This window comes from Amblyomma americanum, chromosome 3 (assembly GCF_052857255.1).
Source record: "Amblyomma americanum isolate KBUSLIRL-KWMA chromosome 3, ASM5285725v1, whole genome shotgun sequence".
In the NCBI taxonomy this organism is placed as follows: domain Eukaryota; kingdom Metazoa; phylum Arthropoda; class Arachnida; order Ixodida; family Ixodidae; genus Amblyomma; species Amblyomma americanum.
In genome coordinates, this window is record NC_135499.1 from 12,774,295 (window position 1) to 12,792,567 (window position 18,273).

Consider the following 18,273-nt stretch of genomic DNA (forward strand, 5'->3'; position numbering starts at 1 on the left):
TCCAAAGGCTGCCGTAGTTTGTGGCTCCAGTGGAGGTCATTGGGGGTCAAACCCAACTGGCCAAGTAGCAAGACCACTCACTGTCCATAGTTGTTTTTGCCTTTTCCTCATCCTCGAGCGCAGCCCAGCTTTGCTGCTTTGCACTCTGGAAAGCAAAGGGTCTTCTAGACCTCTTGGTTTGTTCCAGGAGGAAAAAAAGAGAACAGCAGCATGTGATAAACGGCTTGGTGGCTCAGCAGCGTGGTGCTGCACCTGCGGAGGCAGCTCCGGTTGTGGCGAAGAAATTCATGAGCAGCACCGGAGGAATGTTTTGATGTCTCCTTGTCCTTGTTTCTTGAACAAACAGCGCGAACAAAGACGAGCACAAAAGACAAGAAAGCGAACGTCTCGTCTTTGTTCGCGCTGTTTGTTCAAGATGCTTAACCAACTAGCCCGCCAAAACGTGTCTCCTTGTCCACTAAAATTGTGGACTGATGGCATGCACTCTCTTGATCTGTCCTCGCACAGCTTTGCCCGTGGCTTTTAGTCAGGCATGCAGTGCTCTCGTGGGTGGAAATATGAGCTGCCTCAAGTACGGTAACCATGTACTACGTTAAATCAGCACAAAGCAAAAGTAACAACTAAGAGCCAACGACGTCAAGTGGTGACAAATATCTGCCAGTACCCTTTCTGCAGGTGTGTGCATCAGCTCCGAGTCCGCCTTTCTTATTACGGAGCTCAATGTTAGCATGGCTGCAGCTACAGCCACTGGCACAACCACTGCACAACCAGCTACAACCACTGGCACACATTTGGCTGCCACAGTTGAGCCCGGTTCCCAGAAAGATAGCCCGACTCGCTTAGGGACGCTAAACCGCACAAACAAAACCAGACAGTGGAGCCCAGTACTAGCGAGCCACAAAACCTTTCAGCAGAGAAGCAGAAGGAACAGCGGCGTGACACTGTCGTAGCTTGCTCGGCGAGAATGCGGACGCCCTCGGCATTTCTCACTTGAGGAGCGACGGTCAATTTTATTTTTTTCCCCTCCGAGTGCGTTCCTCAGCCCAACACCCAAGTCACAACGAAACGTTGGTTGACCGCTAAGGAACTACGAAACACGTTTACCAATTAAGACGTGGGTGCAACAATGCGGTTTCATCGACCCGTACGAGTGGACTGCCCACACATTTTCAGCAGCAGAATATGGTTAGACTGAACAGGCTAAGAGTAGGCGCGTTTAGAGGGTTCGGTTACAAAAGATTACAGTATGGGGTCAAGAAACAGCAAGGTAGCGTTAGTGAAAAGTGACAGTGCAAAAAAAAAAAAAGGCCGATGATGCACGCACCGGCAAGAGAGTCGAATTATGCCCCTGGGTAGAAGCATACCGCCGGCCTGTCTTTACGTGCAAGGGTGGTCAAACGCCTTGACGCTACCTAGCTGCTGCGCGCATGTTCTGAGCGCGAACGTGTGTGTGTAGGAACTATTAAACATAAACCGCACTTTTATTCAGTCACGTCCTCAGAGAACTTTCGCAACGTCAACCCATCGAACTCCAACCACACACACAACGCGGGAAGCACGCGCATGCGTGCGCAAACCAAGGGAACAACGTTTTCGGACGATGGCGCGATGGCGTGCCAAAATACGACAACCCGACACCAAGTTTAAAAACTAGTATTCTAAAACCATGCTAAAAATCTGTTGAACCTTTCACTTATAAAAATTACATGGTTTTTTAACGGTGCTGGGTAAAAACCTTGCTACGACTCTTTTAAAGAACATCCGTTTAGAAACGAAACTGATGCGGTGGCATGTGATTCGCACGAGGTCGATCGAAGCTCGCCGTGGTTCGGAACTTCCCAAGTTTGAAACTAATGCTGCTAATGCAGTGTCTACGTGCGCGGCGGGTCCTTTGTAGTACATCATGAGAAGATAATGCGGTCGTGAGGCGGCATGCTAAAAAAGTTTGTCGTCTAGTTTCAGTGCCTTCACTAGCCACCGTACATTAACGTCAGAAAGGCAAGTTCCAGCGATGTAATTGCTTCAACTGATCAGTTTCTCCGTCCGGCAATCCGGTAGTGTGCTTGGCGCGGTTTCATTTTGCGCAATTTTTTCTTGCGAGTGGCTAGTAATTCTTTACCGCGTTCGAAAATGACTTGGCGTGGCCTCACACGCATTCTTAACAACGAAATTTTTTCGGAGCCCTCCACTACGGCACCTCTTTCTTCCTTTCTATTTTCACTCCTTTATATCCCTTCCTTTACGGCGCGGTTCGCCGATATGTGAGACACATACTGCGCCATTTCCTTTCCTCAAAAGCCAATTTTCCAACATACCAGTTTTACGTAAATTTGTACCTTCGGCAAACACATGCTTTCACGTTCAGCGCTGGTACGACCTTCTGTATACAAATTGCTGGCTTACTTCAGCATTTGCGTGAACTATTGGCCATCGTTTGCGTGTTTAAGTAAGGGCGTAGAAAATTCCCTGCAACTGCTATCATGAAATTGAGTGGACTACGTGCTGCCAGTAACACGTATAATGAAGCAGCGGTGGTGCGTGACGGAATAAACGTTACTGCGCTAAAAAGGCCAACCACTACGCATGTGTGGACATTTACGTGGTTGTCTTAATAGCTCTGAAGGGGCAAAATTTGTTCAAGGTGCGATATATACGTGTGCCTCGCATGAAAAAAAAAACCATTTCGCCTGTAAATTTTCTGAAGCTGAACCGTATGCAGCTCGCACACATCACAATGATGGTACCCAGCTGAACAACCTCTAAATTGCGACGGGGATGGAGGTGTGCAGGCGGCCAATCTCGTGCCTTTCAGTGTATAAGTCTAAATATGTAGCGCTGTTTAATTTCAAGAAAAAGAAATACAGCACCAACTAGCCCCACAACGTGTTTTATTAGGGTGAACCCTTTTCTGCGAGTGCAAATAAGATGCAGCTGTTGTATAACTTTCTCTGGGGGATATTAGTACTTTCATGGTTAAACTGCAAGAAAGAACGGGGACCGAGACAAGAAACACGTACACACACAGAGCACAGACTTCCAACGTTTATTCGAAAACGCTTCGAGCATTTTTATACGCTCCAAACTGCCACATGACACAGCCAGGATCCAACACAGCAGTAATAGTTGAGTAGAGCCAATCTGAAAAACCCCAAGTGTGTGCACGCCTACACACCCTTGACACCTAGATAAAAGGAGAGAGGAAGGTAAAGAGCCTGACGGTGAAACTAGAAATTCAAAGAGAACGAAATATGGAAGCTGCAGAACCATGTATTACGAGCAAAAACTTGCTAAGCCAAAGGGATAAGACGTGGAACCAAGAGAAACAACAGTAAAAGATGAAGGTGCAAGCACTAAAAAGAAGTAAGCAGACAACGAGGCTAGAACCGTGAAATATGGAAACAACAATAAACAAAGGTTAAGGCAATGCGAGAATGAAAAGGCTAAAACCAGGCTAAAATCTATGAAGGATGGAAACAACAAGTAACAAGAGTAAGGTGCAGGGTTAAAAAGGACTGTTTAAAGTGTTACTTTCTAAAAACTAGATTTCTTTATCCGAAAGCAGAATGGACGGTGTGCTCACACAATTGTTTGCATCCTTTGCGATTAAGAAGGCCTCAATTATTTCCCTTTATATTTTGGTTCTAGCCGTAGCGAGGAACTTTGTGCTTTCGAGATACGGATGGCAATCCCTTTTTTCGCACTTTTTACAGTGTAAAGCTAAATTGCCTCCTGAGTTGGTAGAGAGATTGTGATCATGTTCAGTCGCCCTCTCATTGAAACATCGCCCAGTTTGGCCGATGTACATCTTTCCACACGACAATGGAACCTGATAGATAACTTCTCTGGCACATTCTGAGTACTCAAGGCTGTGATTTAAGGTGCATCTTTGCTGTCTATCGTCTCTGTTCATTATAGCACACACTTTAGCGAGCTTACATGGCGCCGCAAACACGAGTTGGATGCCGTATCTTCCGGCAACTTTCTTTATATTGTGTGACACTCGGTGCACGTAAGGGGTCATACACACATTGGTTTTTGTTCATTCGCTTGGCGGTTCATATTCTTGATCCTCTGTAGCAAGCTTTCGCAAACAGAGGCTCTCAGTTGCTGCGGGTACCCAGCAGCATACAATCTCTGAATCTGACGGTTAAGACTTAAACTCATTTTGTGCTGACATGACTTTCCTAGGGCGGAACGGCAGGCTAGGTGAACGATCTCTTTTTTTTACCAGCTTTGAATGTGCACTGTCTTAGGGTAGAAACTGCTTGTTCATTCGAGGGTTGTAGGACCAACAGGTATGTGAGGGCGTAAAGTCTAGATTGATATCCAGAAACTGGATTTGGTTACCCTTAGGCAATTCATGCGTGAAATGAAGCCTTTTTCCTTCACACTTGAAAACATTAAAGATGCTACTCACTGAGTCAGGCAGACTATAATTAGCAGAGAGGTTTACCATCACGAGGTAATCAACGTACCGAAAAATGCACACAATATGTTGGTTGTAGAGACGACATTGCAAGCGCTGGTCCAAGGAAAAGAAAAAAAAAACAGAACAAGCAGTTTTACCCTATGACAGTGCACATTCAAAGTTGGTAAAAAAAGCGATCGTTCACCTTGCCGGCCGTTATGCTCCAGAAAAGTCATGTCAGCACAAAATTAGTTTAAGTCTTAACCGTCAGATCGAGATATTATATGCTGCTGGGTATCCGCAGCAACTGACAGCCTCTGTTTGCGAAAGCTTGCTGCAGAGGATGAAGAATACGAACCGCCAAGCGAATGAAGAACGAAAACCAGTGTGTGTATGACCCCTTACGTGCACCGAGTGTCACACAATATTGTATTATGGGCAGTGACCGACGTAACGTATGAAATCACGCCGCTGCACCCAAAGTCGACGTCCACTCCACTGAAGTCCGAAGTCGTTCATGTAGCTCGCCTCAAGCCCTATCACCCACCATCGACATCGCACGCCTAACACGCACCGGGACGTTGCCTTCAGCCGAGGGGGATAGTGTTACAAGTGGACGAATCATGAACGAAGAAGTGGCGGTGCGCTGAACGACAACGACGTTGACAGTTGGTAGCTGGGCGCTCGGTTCTGAGCTGAGTGCTGGCCATCTCAGAGCAGCCGCCAATATAGACTTACCGCCGTAACATCCCCGTAACAATATAAAGAAAGTTGCATGAAGATACGGCATACAACTCGTTTTTGTGGTGCCCTGTAAGCTCGCTAAAGTGTGTGCTATAATGAAGAGAGACGATAGACAGCAAAGACGCTCCCTAAATCACAGCCTTGAGTACTCAGAATGTGCCAGAGAAGTTATCTATCAGGTTCCATTGTCCTGTGGAAAGATGTACATCGGCCAAACTGGGCGATGTGTCAATGAGAGGGCGGCTGAACATGATCGCAATCTCTCCACCAACTCAGGAGGCAATTTGGCTTTGCATTGTAAGAAGTGTAAAAAAAGGGATTGCCACCCGTATCTCGAAAGCACAAAGTTCCTCGCTACGGCTAGAACAAAAAAATAAAGGGAAATAATTGAGGCCTTCTTAATCACAAAGGATGCGAACAATTGTGTGAGCACACCGTCCATTCTGCTTTCGGATAGAGAAATCTAGTTTTTAGAAAGTAACACTTTAAACTGTCCTTTTTAACCCTGCACCTTACTCTTGTTACTTGTTTCCATCCTTCATAGATTTTAGCCTGGTTTTAGCCTTTTCATTCTCGCGTTGCCTTAACCTTTGTTTATTGTTGTTTCCATATTTCACAGTTTTAGCCTTGTTGTCTGCTTACTTCTTTTTAGTGCTTGCACCTTCATCTTTTACTGTTGTTTCTCTTGGTTCCACGTCTTATCCCTTTGGCTTAGCAAGTTTTCGCTCGTAATACATTGTTCTGCAGCTTCCATATTTCGTTCTCTTTGAATTTTTAGTTTCGCCGTCAGGCTCTTTACCTTCCTCTCTCCTTTTATCTAGGTGTCAAGGGTGTGTAGGCGTGCACACACTTGGGGTTTTTCAGATTGGCTCTCCAGATTGGCTCTACTCAACTGTTACTGCTGTGTTGGATCCTGGCTGTGTCATGTTGTGGTTTGGAGCGTATAAAAAGGAATGCTCAAAGCAGTTTTGAATAAAAGTTCGAAGTCTGCGCTCTGTGTGTGTATGTGTTTCTTGTCTGTGTCTCCGTTCTTTCGCGCAGTTTAATCATGAATGATAAGCACCAACTAGCCCACCAGAAAACCCTTCTTGGATATTGGTAAACTGCCCTTCATGATCTGAGAGAAACTGCCATATGCACTCCACCCCCTTCTTATTCTAGTTAGTTCACTCCATGGAGCAAAGAAACAAAAAGCAAGCAATACAAATGGCTCGAAGAAGATACTGCAAAGCAAGTAATGCTATGTGAATGAGGCAATAGTGAAAAGCTTTAGTGTGACAAGGAAAGCAACAGCGAACAGTGCAGACGTGAACAATTCGGTGACGAACAAATAACTTATCATGCAAATGCACAATGCAAAGTTGTAAGATTGCAGAAATTAGTCCAGGCAGACCTACTTGTTCAAAAGTTGACTAATTGTAGTTGAAGTAAACCAATGGAGTCAACATTCACAACTTCTTCTGGCACATGGTTCCATGTTTTAATAGCAGAAATATTTAAATCTGTCGCAGCTGAGAGAGATGCGCTTAAGATTTTGCAAGTGTGGGCTGATATAGTTTGTTTTGTCTATGTTTGTGTGGCCATACTACACAAGGAAAAAACTTTCCAATAGTGGGGTCAAAATGTTTTCTTGTAAGGCACTGACGCTGTCTTACAGGGAGTGTCTGGAACATTTGGAACGGAGTGCCCTGCACTGAATTCTTTGTTTTCAATGAGATATGACTGATGCGCAGACCATACAATATTGGTATTCTCAATTATCGGTTGAGCGAGGGTTTTATGTGTGGTTATTTTTGCATAAGATGATTCTGTAGCCAGTTTCTGCCTCTAGAAATTGAGCTTCCTCGACGCCTTTGCACGTGTTATCAGTGTTGGTGTTCCATTTGAATGTGCACGAGAACGTCGCATCCAATAATTTTACGGTGCCTGAACGTGTTGTAGTGGTGCTTTTTAGATTGTGGTTGGGTCATGAGTAAAGCTGATGCATGTTGTTTTGCCAATATTGAACTTTGTTCTCCATTTTTCACACAAATTTTTAATGTTGTTTAGTGATAGGTTTAGTCTGATTTAATTATCCAGGGGTCTAAAAGTTGTGGAGACGACATAACCGTCTGCGAAAAGTTCTGCTTTTACGTTAGGCTCAACATATGATGGGATGTCGTTATTGGTCCCAACACGGACCCTTGTGGTAGACCAGGAAACACCTCAAGGTTGTCGGACTCGGCATTGTTTACAGATATGTTCATTCAGCGTCCTGTATCTTGCTTGATGATATTGCTGTTTTTGAATTTGATGATTTGTATTGTCCACTCCTGCCTTAGACCTGATAATGAGGCTGGCAGTACCTGTAAAGTAAAATAAATAAATGAAATGGACAAACTGGTTAAGAGATGTTTTACGACATGTAAAAGCCAACAGTGCATATATTGTTCGGGCTTATCTGCATGTGCAGGTGAGGATGACGGTGACTGAGTACCTATCGCAGCTAGGCACCAACCCGTACTTTGGGGCAGGCTTTGGCCTCTTTGGAGTTGGTGCAGCTGCAGCAGCACTGCGCAAAGGCATGCAGGTTGGTTATTCACCCATTCACATACACAGGTGTGTTGTATCTTGGTAACAGAACAAAGGCCAATCACTGGGGCATCTCTTCTCGGTGCACACGGTGCATCAATCACGCATGTGACTGTCACACTCTGGTGGCGGTCTATTGATGTACACTCCACACACGAGCCTAGCAAGGGGAGAGTGCATTTTAGCCTAACTGGATGAAAATGCTTTCTTTACCAGAAGTGAGCCCCTTTTAACCAAAGTGTGTGTTCCACTTTGATGTGCCCACGTCACCAAGGCAGAGTTTCAGGTTTAGTAATCTTTTGTAGGCTGCAAAAATTGTTTTGGTTCTCTAAAAGGGATCAGGCTGACAAGAAGGTCAAGAGAAATTCTAGATGACTTTTGAGTGCACAATGTAATATTGTGCCAGATGTCCTGATTTAGTGACCAGATGTCCTGATTTAGGCGGGACATGTCCCTCTTTTGCGGGCGTGGTCCCGCTGTCCCACCAGCATGCTTGTGGGACGGCGTTTTGTCCCGCCTCCGCTACACTAGCTTCAGCTGCTCTGCCTAGGTCCATCAACCCAGCCTAAATAATGGAAGAAACAAGGCATAGCCAGGCGCGCATAACTTCAAAGTTCAGTCACATCCATCTTGATGAGAATGCCTTATTTGGCGAAGCCTGTAACATTTCACATTACGTCAGGACTGAAAAACTAAAGGAATGGAAGAGCCAGAAGAAGCTGGTCGGCGAACGATGGGGGATGTTCTTCAGCACTTTAAGACGAATGATGTGCTTTGCAACAACAGCAGGACAATTATTGAGTACTGTATGTGCTTGCCAGGAACAAGTGTGTACAAGTGCAGAGGGTGTTTTCTTTGATGAACAAGCTGTGGTCTGCAGGGAAGACAGTGAATTCAAGAAGTAAAAAACAGCGCAGTGACAACGGACACGAACGAAGGTTTATTGGAAAAAACACTGGTATTAATACACTCCAAAAAGCAATCAGGATGCATGCTTCTCCGAAAACACTTCTAATCATGGGAATCGAGATACTTAATCTCACAATCATGAAGAAGCACCGAAGCTGTGCTTACACTTGTGTTACCATTCACGTGGATGTGATATGCCTCACACAGTTCCCTTGTTAATTTTCCCTATGCCTGCAAATAACTTTCGTCTAATGAAAAGGTGTGCACATTTTCTTAACGGCGGAACCCAGGATATTATTCAAGGGCAATCTCTGAAATGTAATGCAAGGTTCCCATGATTAGAAGTGTTTTCGAAGATGCATGCATCCTGGTTGTTTTTTGGGGTGTATTAATACCTGTGTTTTTTCCAATAAACCTCAGTTGTTAGTCAGTGCTTGTCCTCCTCCTTTCTTCGTTCGTGTCCATTGTCGCTGCGCTGTTTTTAACTTCTTCAATGTGCACCAACTCGTTCAGTTTTCGGTTCTTCTGCAGCGAATTCAAGTGACCACACTTAAAGCGATGCTGTTGCTCAAAGTTAATATGCACATGACGTGTGAAGAGTACCATGGACACATCTGCAAAAATGAAGGACTGCTGAACAAGATCCATTCAGCCAGAAGTAATAGGCGTGTGCGCCAGCTATGTGGAAAAGAAATGCTGCATGATATAGAGAGAATAATAAAAAGTGCATGTCTAAAGTACTAGCCGTGTCATTCAGAAGCACCCCCCGACCCCCCATGTCCCGTTTCGAGTTCTGAGGAATATGGTCACTTTAACAATATTACCAGATTATATGGCCGAAAAAAATCTGTAGTTCATCCGTTGGAAATATTATTTGGCGAAAAAACTTTATTCTGATATAAACGTCGAAAGAGGTCTGCCAAATTAAAAAAAATTTAAGCCGTAGAGATGCAGCCCTAGATTTTCAAGGGAATAGCCACTACAGTCTCTCTCTCCAACTGCTCCTCCTTGCAGTGGGGCATGGTGCTGTTCCGGCGTCACTACATGATCACGCTGGAAGTGCCGTGTCGCGACAAGAGCTACCAGTGGCTGCTGCAGTGGATCACACGGCATGCACGTCACACGCAGCACCTGAGCGTGGAGACCACTTTCCAGCAGCCGGAGGCTGGCGGCAGTGCACGCACCTCCTTCGACTTCATCCCCAGTGTGGGCACCCACTTCTTTGCGTGAGTGAGCACCCTCCCCCTTCTTAGTGTACACCATGGGCGCCCGCCCCACAGGGGGGCGTCGGCAGCTTGCAGGCGTTGGTGAGCAGCAACACCACGGGTTCCCGAGCATCCGCTGTGGGGTTGACTAGGGGAGATATATACGTTCTTCCCACTTAATCGCGGCTGACACGGTTCAAAGCCGCCCGGACCCCACCCCGTGATCGCGTACGCTACAGAGCGCATGCCAACCACGGCGGGCCTTGCTCTGAGGGAACAAAGGAACGACACATTGGCTGACACAAACAGGCATTTATTGCTACGGCAACAATAACGCCAGCTAGGAACAAGGTACGCTGATGAATCAAGGTCATCGGACTCACGAGCAAGGTTCCGAGTGAGTGTTCGCCTGCGCTAGAACAAGGGATACTCCGCGGCCTGGACGGGACAAGAATATGGGAGCGGGTCTCCCCGTCGCTTCCTCGCCCTGCCGGTGAAGAGCGGAGCCGCGAGCGACACGTCCGCTCGCGCCGATGATCCCCGCCCAAGAGCCTTATGCCCCCCTCTCCTGCGTGCGGGCTTCAAGCAGTCTCAGGCGCAGCGACGCTAGCGCCCTCCCCTACCAGTTAATGTAACTGACAAGGGAATGCGTTCCTCCTCGAGCTGATGCTGCTGCTGCACGGTGCCTCGCGGGAAAGCAAACACAGGTGGCTGCAGGCCAGGTCCCCATATCCCCCCAACCTTAAATAGACCCATGCATATGAAAGTACATGCTATGGAGGAGTCTCCTGGTCTTGTCCTTGAGGCACGTCTTGCAGCGGAGGTCACGCCGACAGCGTCCACGCTGCCTTTCGCGCTGTTCCGAAGGCGACGTGACGGTCTCCGCTGGGACGACTCGCACGGCCCGTGGACTACCGTGTCCGCAGGCCCGTGAATAGAAGGCCGGTGGGAAAGCTGCAGGCCAGGATTCTGCAGTAGTCACCAGGGCAGCAGCAGCCGGAGGTGACTGCTGACTGGTCTCGCCACAGCTGCCTTGTATGGATGCGGCGAACAGGGTACAGGCCGCTCCGTAGCAGTAGTTGGCAGCGAGAGGGTGTGCACTGGACAGCAAGCCTGGGGGGGCTCCACCGGATCTGCAAAAATTGCCGAAACGCTCTCAGCGTGCCTTTAACGTCGGTCACGGGAGGGGAAACGGCGTCCGCAGAGGTCTCGTGGCACAATGCCTACCTAGCTAGCAAAACGTGTCGGGTGGCTGTGCAAACACAAAGTTCGAGTGAACAAAGCCTTTTCTTGAGTTGAACGAGATTGCTCAGTTCGTGCGAGGCTACAAAAAAAACTGGCCGGCAACAAAGTGCGCCCCCTCTCAACAACACGGTCCGGTGGTCGTGTCAATTCTGGCGTGGTGCAGGCAGCTTCGAAAAGCCTCAGGCCTGACTACCACTGACCACAACCGTGACCACAACAGACCCGAAATGGGTTATGTGCGCACAGCCGCGAGTAGACATCAGCTTTGTGGGGTGGCCCTACCCTGCTCACTGCACAAAGCAGCTTCTGAGCGGTCGGCGCCCACCGTATCGGACGGTGTCGGAGCGCCCGGTGCCGAGCTGCAATACCAGTGAGCTCGTAGCGGCACCCGTGGCCCCAGGCCACCCGGCTCCCAGAGCTGCGACTCCCAGAGTCGGAAAAGAGACAGTAGAGAAAATATATACAGAAACTCGGACCACCCACGCGGCTTCCATACTCACTCGCTTCGGGCTCGGCAACTCCACGGGCGCTAGGCCTCGCGCTCCCTCGATGTGGACCAAGTGATTCTCACGATGAAACTCCAGGGAAAAATGTGCTGAGCATGTCGAAAAGTTCAAACATGCTGCAGCGCAATACACCTCGCACTCAAGAAAGCATGCCGCAGGTCCTAGCGATCAAAATTCACTCTAGGCCTAGCACTTGTCATGTCCGGACAAAGAGCGTTCCTCGAACCAAACCGACACTCGTCCAATGTTCCAAGAGCGGGCCCCATGTTAGGCTGCCAGATGTGGCGTTGACTTGAGGAGATATAAATACGTTCTTCCCACTTAATCGCAGCTGACACGGTTCACAGCCGCCTGGACCCCACCCCGTGATCATATCCGCTACCGAGCGCACGCCAACCACGGCGGGCCTTGCTCTGAAGGAACAAAGGAACGACGCATTGGCTTACACAAACAGGCATTTATTGCTACAGCAACAATAACGCCAGCTAGCAACAAGGTACGCTAATGAATCAAGGTCGTCCGACTCACCAGCAAGGTTCCGAGCGAATGTTCACCCGTGCTAGGGCAAGGGACGTATACTCCGAAGGCCGGACGGGACGATATACGGGAGCGGGTCTCCCCGTTGCTTCCTCGCCCCGCCGGGGAAGAGCGGAGCCGCGAGCGACACTTCCGCTCGCGCAGACAATCCCAGCCGAAGAACCTCATGCCCCCTCTCCCGCACGCAGGCTTCAAGCAGTCCCACGCGCAGCGACGCTGGCCGCCCTCCCCTGCCAGTTAATGTAACTAACAAGGGAATGCGTTCCTCCTCGAGGTGAGACTGCTGCTGCTGCACAGTGCCTCGCGGGAAAGCAAACAGAGGGGGCTGCAGGGCAGGTTCCCACACCGCAGGGACATTCCCGCAAGGGGATGATGGTGAACAGTGCATCAGCACAGACCCGAGCACCCGCGCCTCGCCGTGCGTGGCACCACCGTGACCATGGAGAAGGGGATCCTTGTGGTTGAGCCAATGCCGAGCGTTTGAACCTTGAAGGCCCCTCGGCGGAGACAACACACCAATTTGGCCCCAGCTTCCTGTAGACAGTACCTCCGGCCTGACCCGACCGGGGGAAATCGGCAGTCGCCTTTTCCTGTCTTCCTCTCCATCTATTTCTTCCCTATCTTCTTTCTGACTACTGTCCTGTCTCCTCCTCGTTTCCCGCTTTTTTCCCTCCTTCATGGGCAGCTAGGGTTAACCCTGTGTGCAGTGGCTACCCTCAGTTGCCCCATATTTGGTTATAGTTGCGGTGTACAGCTGGCGAGGGCAGGACTTGGTTACAAGTTCCTGTCCTGTCCCTTCTTTGGGCTCCATGGTGGCTGGCTGCCACTGTGGCTGGATAGATAAATATTTTATGGCCACATCTTTTCTCGCAACCAATAGCCCACTGAAACGAGGGCGCACCGAAGTCACTCCGAATTTTTTCAGAAAGAACGCAAACAACTTTCCGAGGTTCCACGTTGTCCACAGTTAGCACGCGGACATAACTACATGACTAGTGTCACCGTTTACCGTTACAAGAACCCTAACTGAAAGCATCGGACAAGGCTACAAAGTCAAGAAACTTGCGAATGGCGATCTCCTGTTGGAAGTCCTTTATAATCACCATTATGAGAAGTTGTCAGGAGTAACAGGCTTTGGTGACAAACCAGTGACAATCAGCCAACGTCGATCATTGAACACTGTTTGCGGAGTAATTTCACATGATGACTTGAAATTCCTAACAGAAGAACTCCTTGATGGACTTAAAGAAGAAAATATAACAAATGTCTACAGAATCAAAATAAGGCGCGACAACATCGAAACACCAACAAAGCACATTGTTCTCACATTTGCCTCTAGCATACTACCCAATTCTGTCGAAGTAGGCTACACAAAGCTCAAACCCAGACCATACATACTAAATCCACATCGATGCTTCAAATGCCAGAGGTACGGCCACGGTTCGCATAGCTGCCGGGGCAAACAGACCTGCGCGAAATGTGCTTCCCACGACCATCCCGCTGAAAACTGATGTTGAACCCCACCTTTGCATAAACTGTGAGGGCAGCCATCCGGCTTACTCACGGTCTTGCCCAGCCTGGAAAAAAGAAAAGAAATTATTACACTTAAGGTAAAAAAAATATAACATTCAGAGAAGCATGCAAAAGACTCATTGCAAAATCTAAGCTACTCTGCCATGGTGCAGCAGGGCAGAGCATCACTGTGGCCTTCGGCACCTGCACAGCTCGCACACAATGAGCCTGTAGCAGGGCCATCCGTGCCCCTGGTGGCCGCAGCGAGTTCTGCGCCACCATCCACAAAACAGGCCCCGCGGACCTCCAGGTCAGCCGGCCCCAAAGCGTTCAGCACAGTCGTCCAGCGTATCGGAGGATACGATGGGCACAACTCCTCCCTCGCCTCCGCTGCAACTATCAAGCGAAAAAAAAGGGATAAAAGCCCAATAACTGGTCCAAAAGACCCACCAACGTAGGTTTTAAGCCTTATCCCTATCTAGCCTATAAACATGGCATTTCTAGATCACTGGAACTGTCGTGGACTTCTACACAACTATACAGATGTAACAGATATTTTAACTTCATTCTCCCCAGTAGCAATGTGTCTCCTGGAGACTAACCTATGATCACAGAAAAAATACATTCTTAAAAAGTACCAAGTCTTTCGTTGTGACCGACGGAACTCAAGCAGGCTCTCTAGAGGCGCTGCTATTGTAGTCCAGGGTAGTAATGCTACTCGGAAAATTCACCTAAAAACCTCATATGAGGCAGTTGCTGTGACCGTCCTGAATTTTAAAACCACAACAATATGCTTCATATACCGTATTTACTCGCGTAATCCTCGCACTTTTTTTCCCTGAAAATCAACGCGAAGTTTGGGGGTGCGATAATTATGCGGGGAAAATTTTCAAGCAAATGTTTCGGAGTGTTAAATGCAAAGATGAATGGGTGCAAGATCAGGATTGTCAGGTCTGCAATTGTAAATATAACGAAAACATTACTTTCAAGCGTAACTTACCTTCGTTATGAAAGTACAGGGTGAACGTAAGCTCAAGCTGCTAAAGCACTTTATTTGCCGCGCGCAACCTCCCCGTCACTACTCGCATTGCGTACGTCCTGCAGGCAATTCTACTCTTCATCAGAGTCCGTGTCGACACTGGAATCGATGGTTTCTTCATCTTCCTATGCTTCTTCGTCGTCCTACACCAGGTAGTCCTCGGTCGCATACAGGGCGTTCGAAATTCCTGTTTTCTTGAAGCTTCTGGCCACCATGTTTACATCAATCATCCCCCATGCCTCTGATACCCAGCTGCACAGTTCCTTGAACTTCGCCCGAACCGACTCTTGAAGATGGCCCCGAAAGCTATCAAGCACGAGGAGCGACGGAAAAAGAAGCGCTCCCGGTCGCCGCCCCCACACAGTCTTCACCCAGTCCACCGTAAGGTCCGCGGTCATCCACCCCTTTTCTTGGACGCGCACGTGTATTCCAGGGGGAAGCTTTCCTTTCGGGAAGGTCTTCCGCTTGAAAATGACGTACGGTGGGAGCTTCCGCCCGTCCGCCGTCACGCCTAGCATGACCGTGCACCTCTGTTTTTCGGCACCTGTAGTCCTGACATGCACAGTCCGAGCGCCTGTCTGTTCGACTGTCCTGCTGCTGGGCATATCGAAATTCAGCGGAGTTTGGTCCGCGTTCCCTATCTGGGAGAGCAAGAAGTTTTGCTCCTGCCGGATCTTTATAACGAATCGATGGAAGTCCACTATTTTCTCTTCATAGGCTGCGGGCAGGCGCTGGCAAAGCGTCGTTCGCCTCCTGAGCGAGAGTCCATTGCGCCGCATAAATCGTGTGGCCCACCCGTTACTAGCGCGGAAGTCTTGCACCGGGATGCCCTCCTTTCTTGCGATTACGAGCACCTGGTTCCATATCAAATCAATCGACACAGCACACCCATCCGCTCGTCGAGCCTTGATATATTCCAGTAAAGAGGATTCGACGGCAGGAAATTTCCCAGTCTTCGGTCCACGGAAGGCCCGGTGCGTCTTACCAGTCGTCTTGAGTTCGTCGTGCTGCCGTCTCCAATACCGGACGCAAAACTCGTTGACGCCGAAGCGTCTGCTCGCGGCGCGGTTGCTATGTTCCAACGCATACTCGATAGCTTTTAGCTTAAAAGCAGCTGTGTAGCTTGCGTAGCATCCCATGGCGAAGCGGCACAAAGAGCACGGTGCAACACGCAAACAAGGCAAACGAGGCCTACGAGACACCGGAGAGCTGGAGACACCTTCGCAAAATGGCGTAGCGGTGGTGAGTGGATGAGCGGTAGCGGCGGTGGCAGCGGATGATAGCACAGTACCGCCGCCTAGTAGCACGCGCGCCCAACCATGGCAGTTAGTTGTGGCCGCAGTCAATAGATGGCGATCGCTACGACAAGCAGACGGCTCGCGGCAGTAATTTTGGGGGTGCGATGATTATGCGGGGAAAAAAAAATTTTCCAATTTTTGATAGCCAATGTGGGGGGTGCGAGCATTATGCGAGTGCGAGCATTATGCGAGTAAATACGGTACATTGAACCTCACCTAACCATCACACTTCACGATTTAGAAACGCTTTTAATACAACTACCGGAGCCGTATCTTTTAATTCGGGATTTTAATGCTCACTCCTCCTTTTGGGGAAGTGAACATACGGTTGCCAGAGGCAGAATTCTTGAAAAATTTAATCTCTGCAACAATGTATACCTGCTGAACATGGGAAAACACACTTACTGTTCTCCAAGCTGTGGAAAAATGAGCTGCCTAGATTTATCTTTTTGCTCCCCTTGTGTTTTTAATGATTTTAAATGAGATGTCATTGACAACCCATATGGCAGCGATCATCTCCCTGTTTTAATCAGTTTATTACCCCCACCGGAAATCATCCCAACAAGCCCGCGTCGTTGGAAACTTCATTTGGCAGACTGGGAGCTTTTTAGGGAAGAAGCCACATTGGAAAAAATTGTTTTAGAAAATCTCAGCATTGATCAAATAAATAAAAAGTTCACAAATTGCATATTAACTGCCGCACATTTAGCTAATCCTCAGTCTTCAGGAGTGGTGCGACAAAACCTCAAAGTGTGGTGGACAAAAGACTGCAAGGAACCCAAAAAACTACAAAACAGACCTTGGGGTAAATTTCTTAGGTACCCAACTCAAGAGAACCTCGTACATTTTAAAAAAGCAAGAGCCAAATCTAGGTACGTCCGTCGCAGTGCAGAGAAAACCTCATGGCAAAGTTATGTTACTTCTGTAAACAGGGAAACGACATAAAAAAAATTTGGGAATAGGTTCGAAAGTTAAGCGGCACCTTTTCACCTTTAGCAGTTCCTTTCTTGACAACACCTGGCACACAAGCAGGCATAAAAGAACAGGCAGATATTTTGGAGGAACACTTCGCTGCAGTTTCCAGTTCGTCTCACTATACGCAGTCATTCCTGAAATATAAGAATATAGAAACAAAGACTTCCAACAAGTGGAGGTGCAAACCAAGAATACAACAATTTAATTACTCTCCAAGAAATCAATAGAGTACTGTCTGCCGGGAAAAAAACTGCTCCAGGACTCGACAAGATACACTACCAAATGCTTGCCCATCTTGCCAGCCTGCCATAGAGGCACTCCTGACTTTCTTAACAAAATATTCATAGAAGGAAAAATACCTCAGGAGTGAAAAAGAGCCATCATAATGTCATTCCTGAAACCTTGGAAACAAACAACTTCCCTTGATAGCTATAGACCAATAGCTTTTACAAGCTGTCTCGCAAAATATTTCGAAAGTGTCCTAACTATAAGACTAGCATTTGACCTTGAATCCCGCGAACTTCTCAACGTCCATCAATGCAGTTTTAAAAAGGCATGCTCATCAACAGACCATCTTGTTCATCTCGAAAACGCAATTAGAGAAGCATTTATACACAAACAGGACTGTCTCGTCGTCTTCTTCGACATGGAGAAAGCATATGACACAACTTGGAGGTTTGGGATCCTCCGCGACCTAGGCGACCTAGGTATCCGTGGTAGGATGTTAAACTGCCTCAATGACTTCCTTTCAAACCGTTCTTTCCAAGTACGCCTAGGCTCAACGCTCTCAAGAACATTCATTCAGGAAAATGGAGTACCTCTGGGGTGTATATTAAGCACGACCCTTTTTATTATAAAAATGAATTCCATAGCTAAAATAATCGCAGAGTCCATCACGTATTCACTCTGCGTCGACGATCTTCAAATAGCCTGCACATCCTCGAACATAGCAACATGCGAGAGACAAAAATTCAACTGACAGTAAACAAACTGACGACATGGGCAGAAACAACCAGCAGTAGAGTCCAGGCACAGACCAGAGGCAGCGGTCAGTCCAGAGCACGCACGAGGGACCAAGCGTTCGGCGCTCGAGCTTCGGAGCATTTGGTGCTTCTCGTTGTCTTCTTCGTTAAGCGCCAGCCTCTGAAGATTCCAAAGCCGAAGGGCTGTCTTGCAATTCCCCCCGGGCAAAAGGGCACCATCCTGGTGGCCTAATGCATTGTGACGACGGCAGGGTCGTGTGGACAATGGCGCCTCGGCAACCATGATCAGGGGATGGCGTAAGGGGTTCGATGAGGTAATTGACGGAGGATGTGTGCTGAAG

General features: G+C 48.1%; 2 protein-coding genes across 6 annotated transcripts in view; one reads left to right on the plus strand and one right to left on the minus strand.

Annotated features, from left to right (window-relative positions):
• Window positions 1-1,569, minus strand: part of rho-7 (rhomboid family intramembrane serine protease rho-7) — a 134,875-nt gene extending 133,306 nt beyond the window's left edge. Inside the window, exon 1 of one of the 2 annotated variants that reach the window (XM_077657131.1) lies at window positions 1,325-1,569. In XM_077657131.1, the coding sequence (XP_077513257.1) occupies window positions 1,325-1,362 (38 nt within the window). In that variant the 5' untranslated portion in view covers window positions 1,363-1,569. The remainder of the gene's footprint in view (window positions 1-1,324) is intronic. The other variant, XM_077657130.1, reaches the window with a different exon arrangement.
• Window positions 1,570-1,768: 199 nt separating this feature from the next.
• The window catches only part of Bcs1 (mitochondrial chaperone BCS1), a 149,203-nt gene continuing 132,698 nt past the window's right edge, over window positions 1,769-18,273 (plus strand). For all 4 annotated transcript variants that reach the window (XM_077657133.1, XM_077657136.1, XM_077657134.1 and 1 more), the window contains exons 1-3: window positions 1,769-1,998; window positions 7,605-7,721; window positions 9,647-9,858. In XM_077657133.1, the coding sequence (XP_077513259.1) occupies window positions 7,611-7,721; window positions 9,647-9,858 (323 nt within the window). In that variant the 5' untranslated portion in view covers window positions 1,769-1,998; window positions 7,605-7,610. The remainder of the gene's footprint in view (window positions 1,999-7,604; window positions 7,722-9,646; window positions 9,859-18,273) is intronic.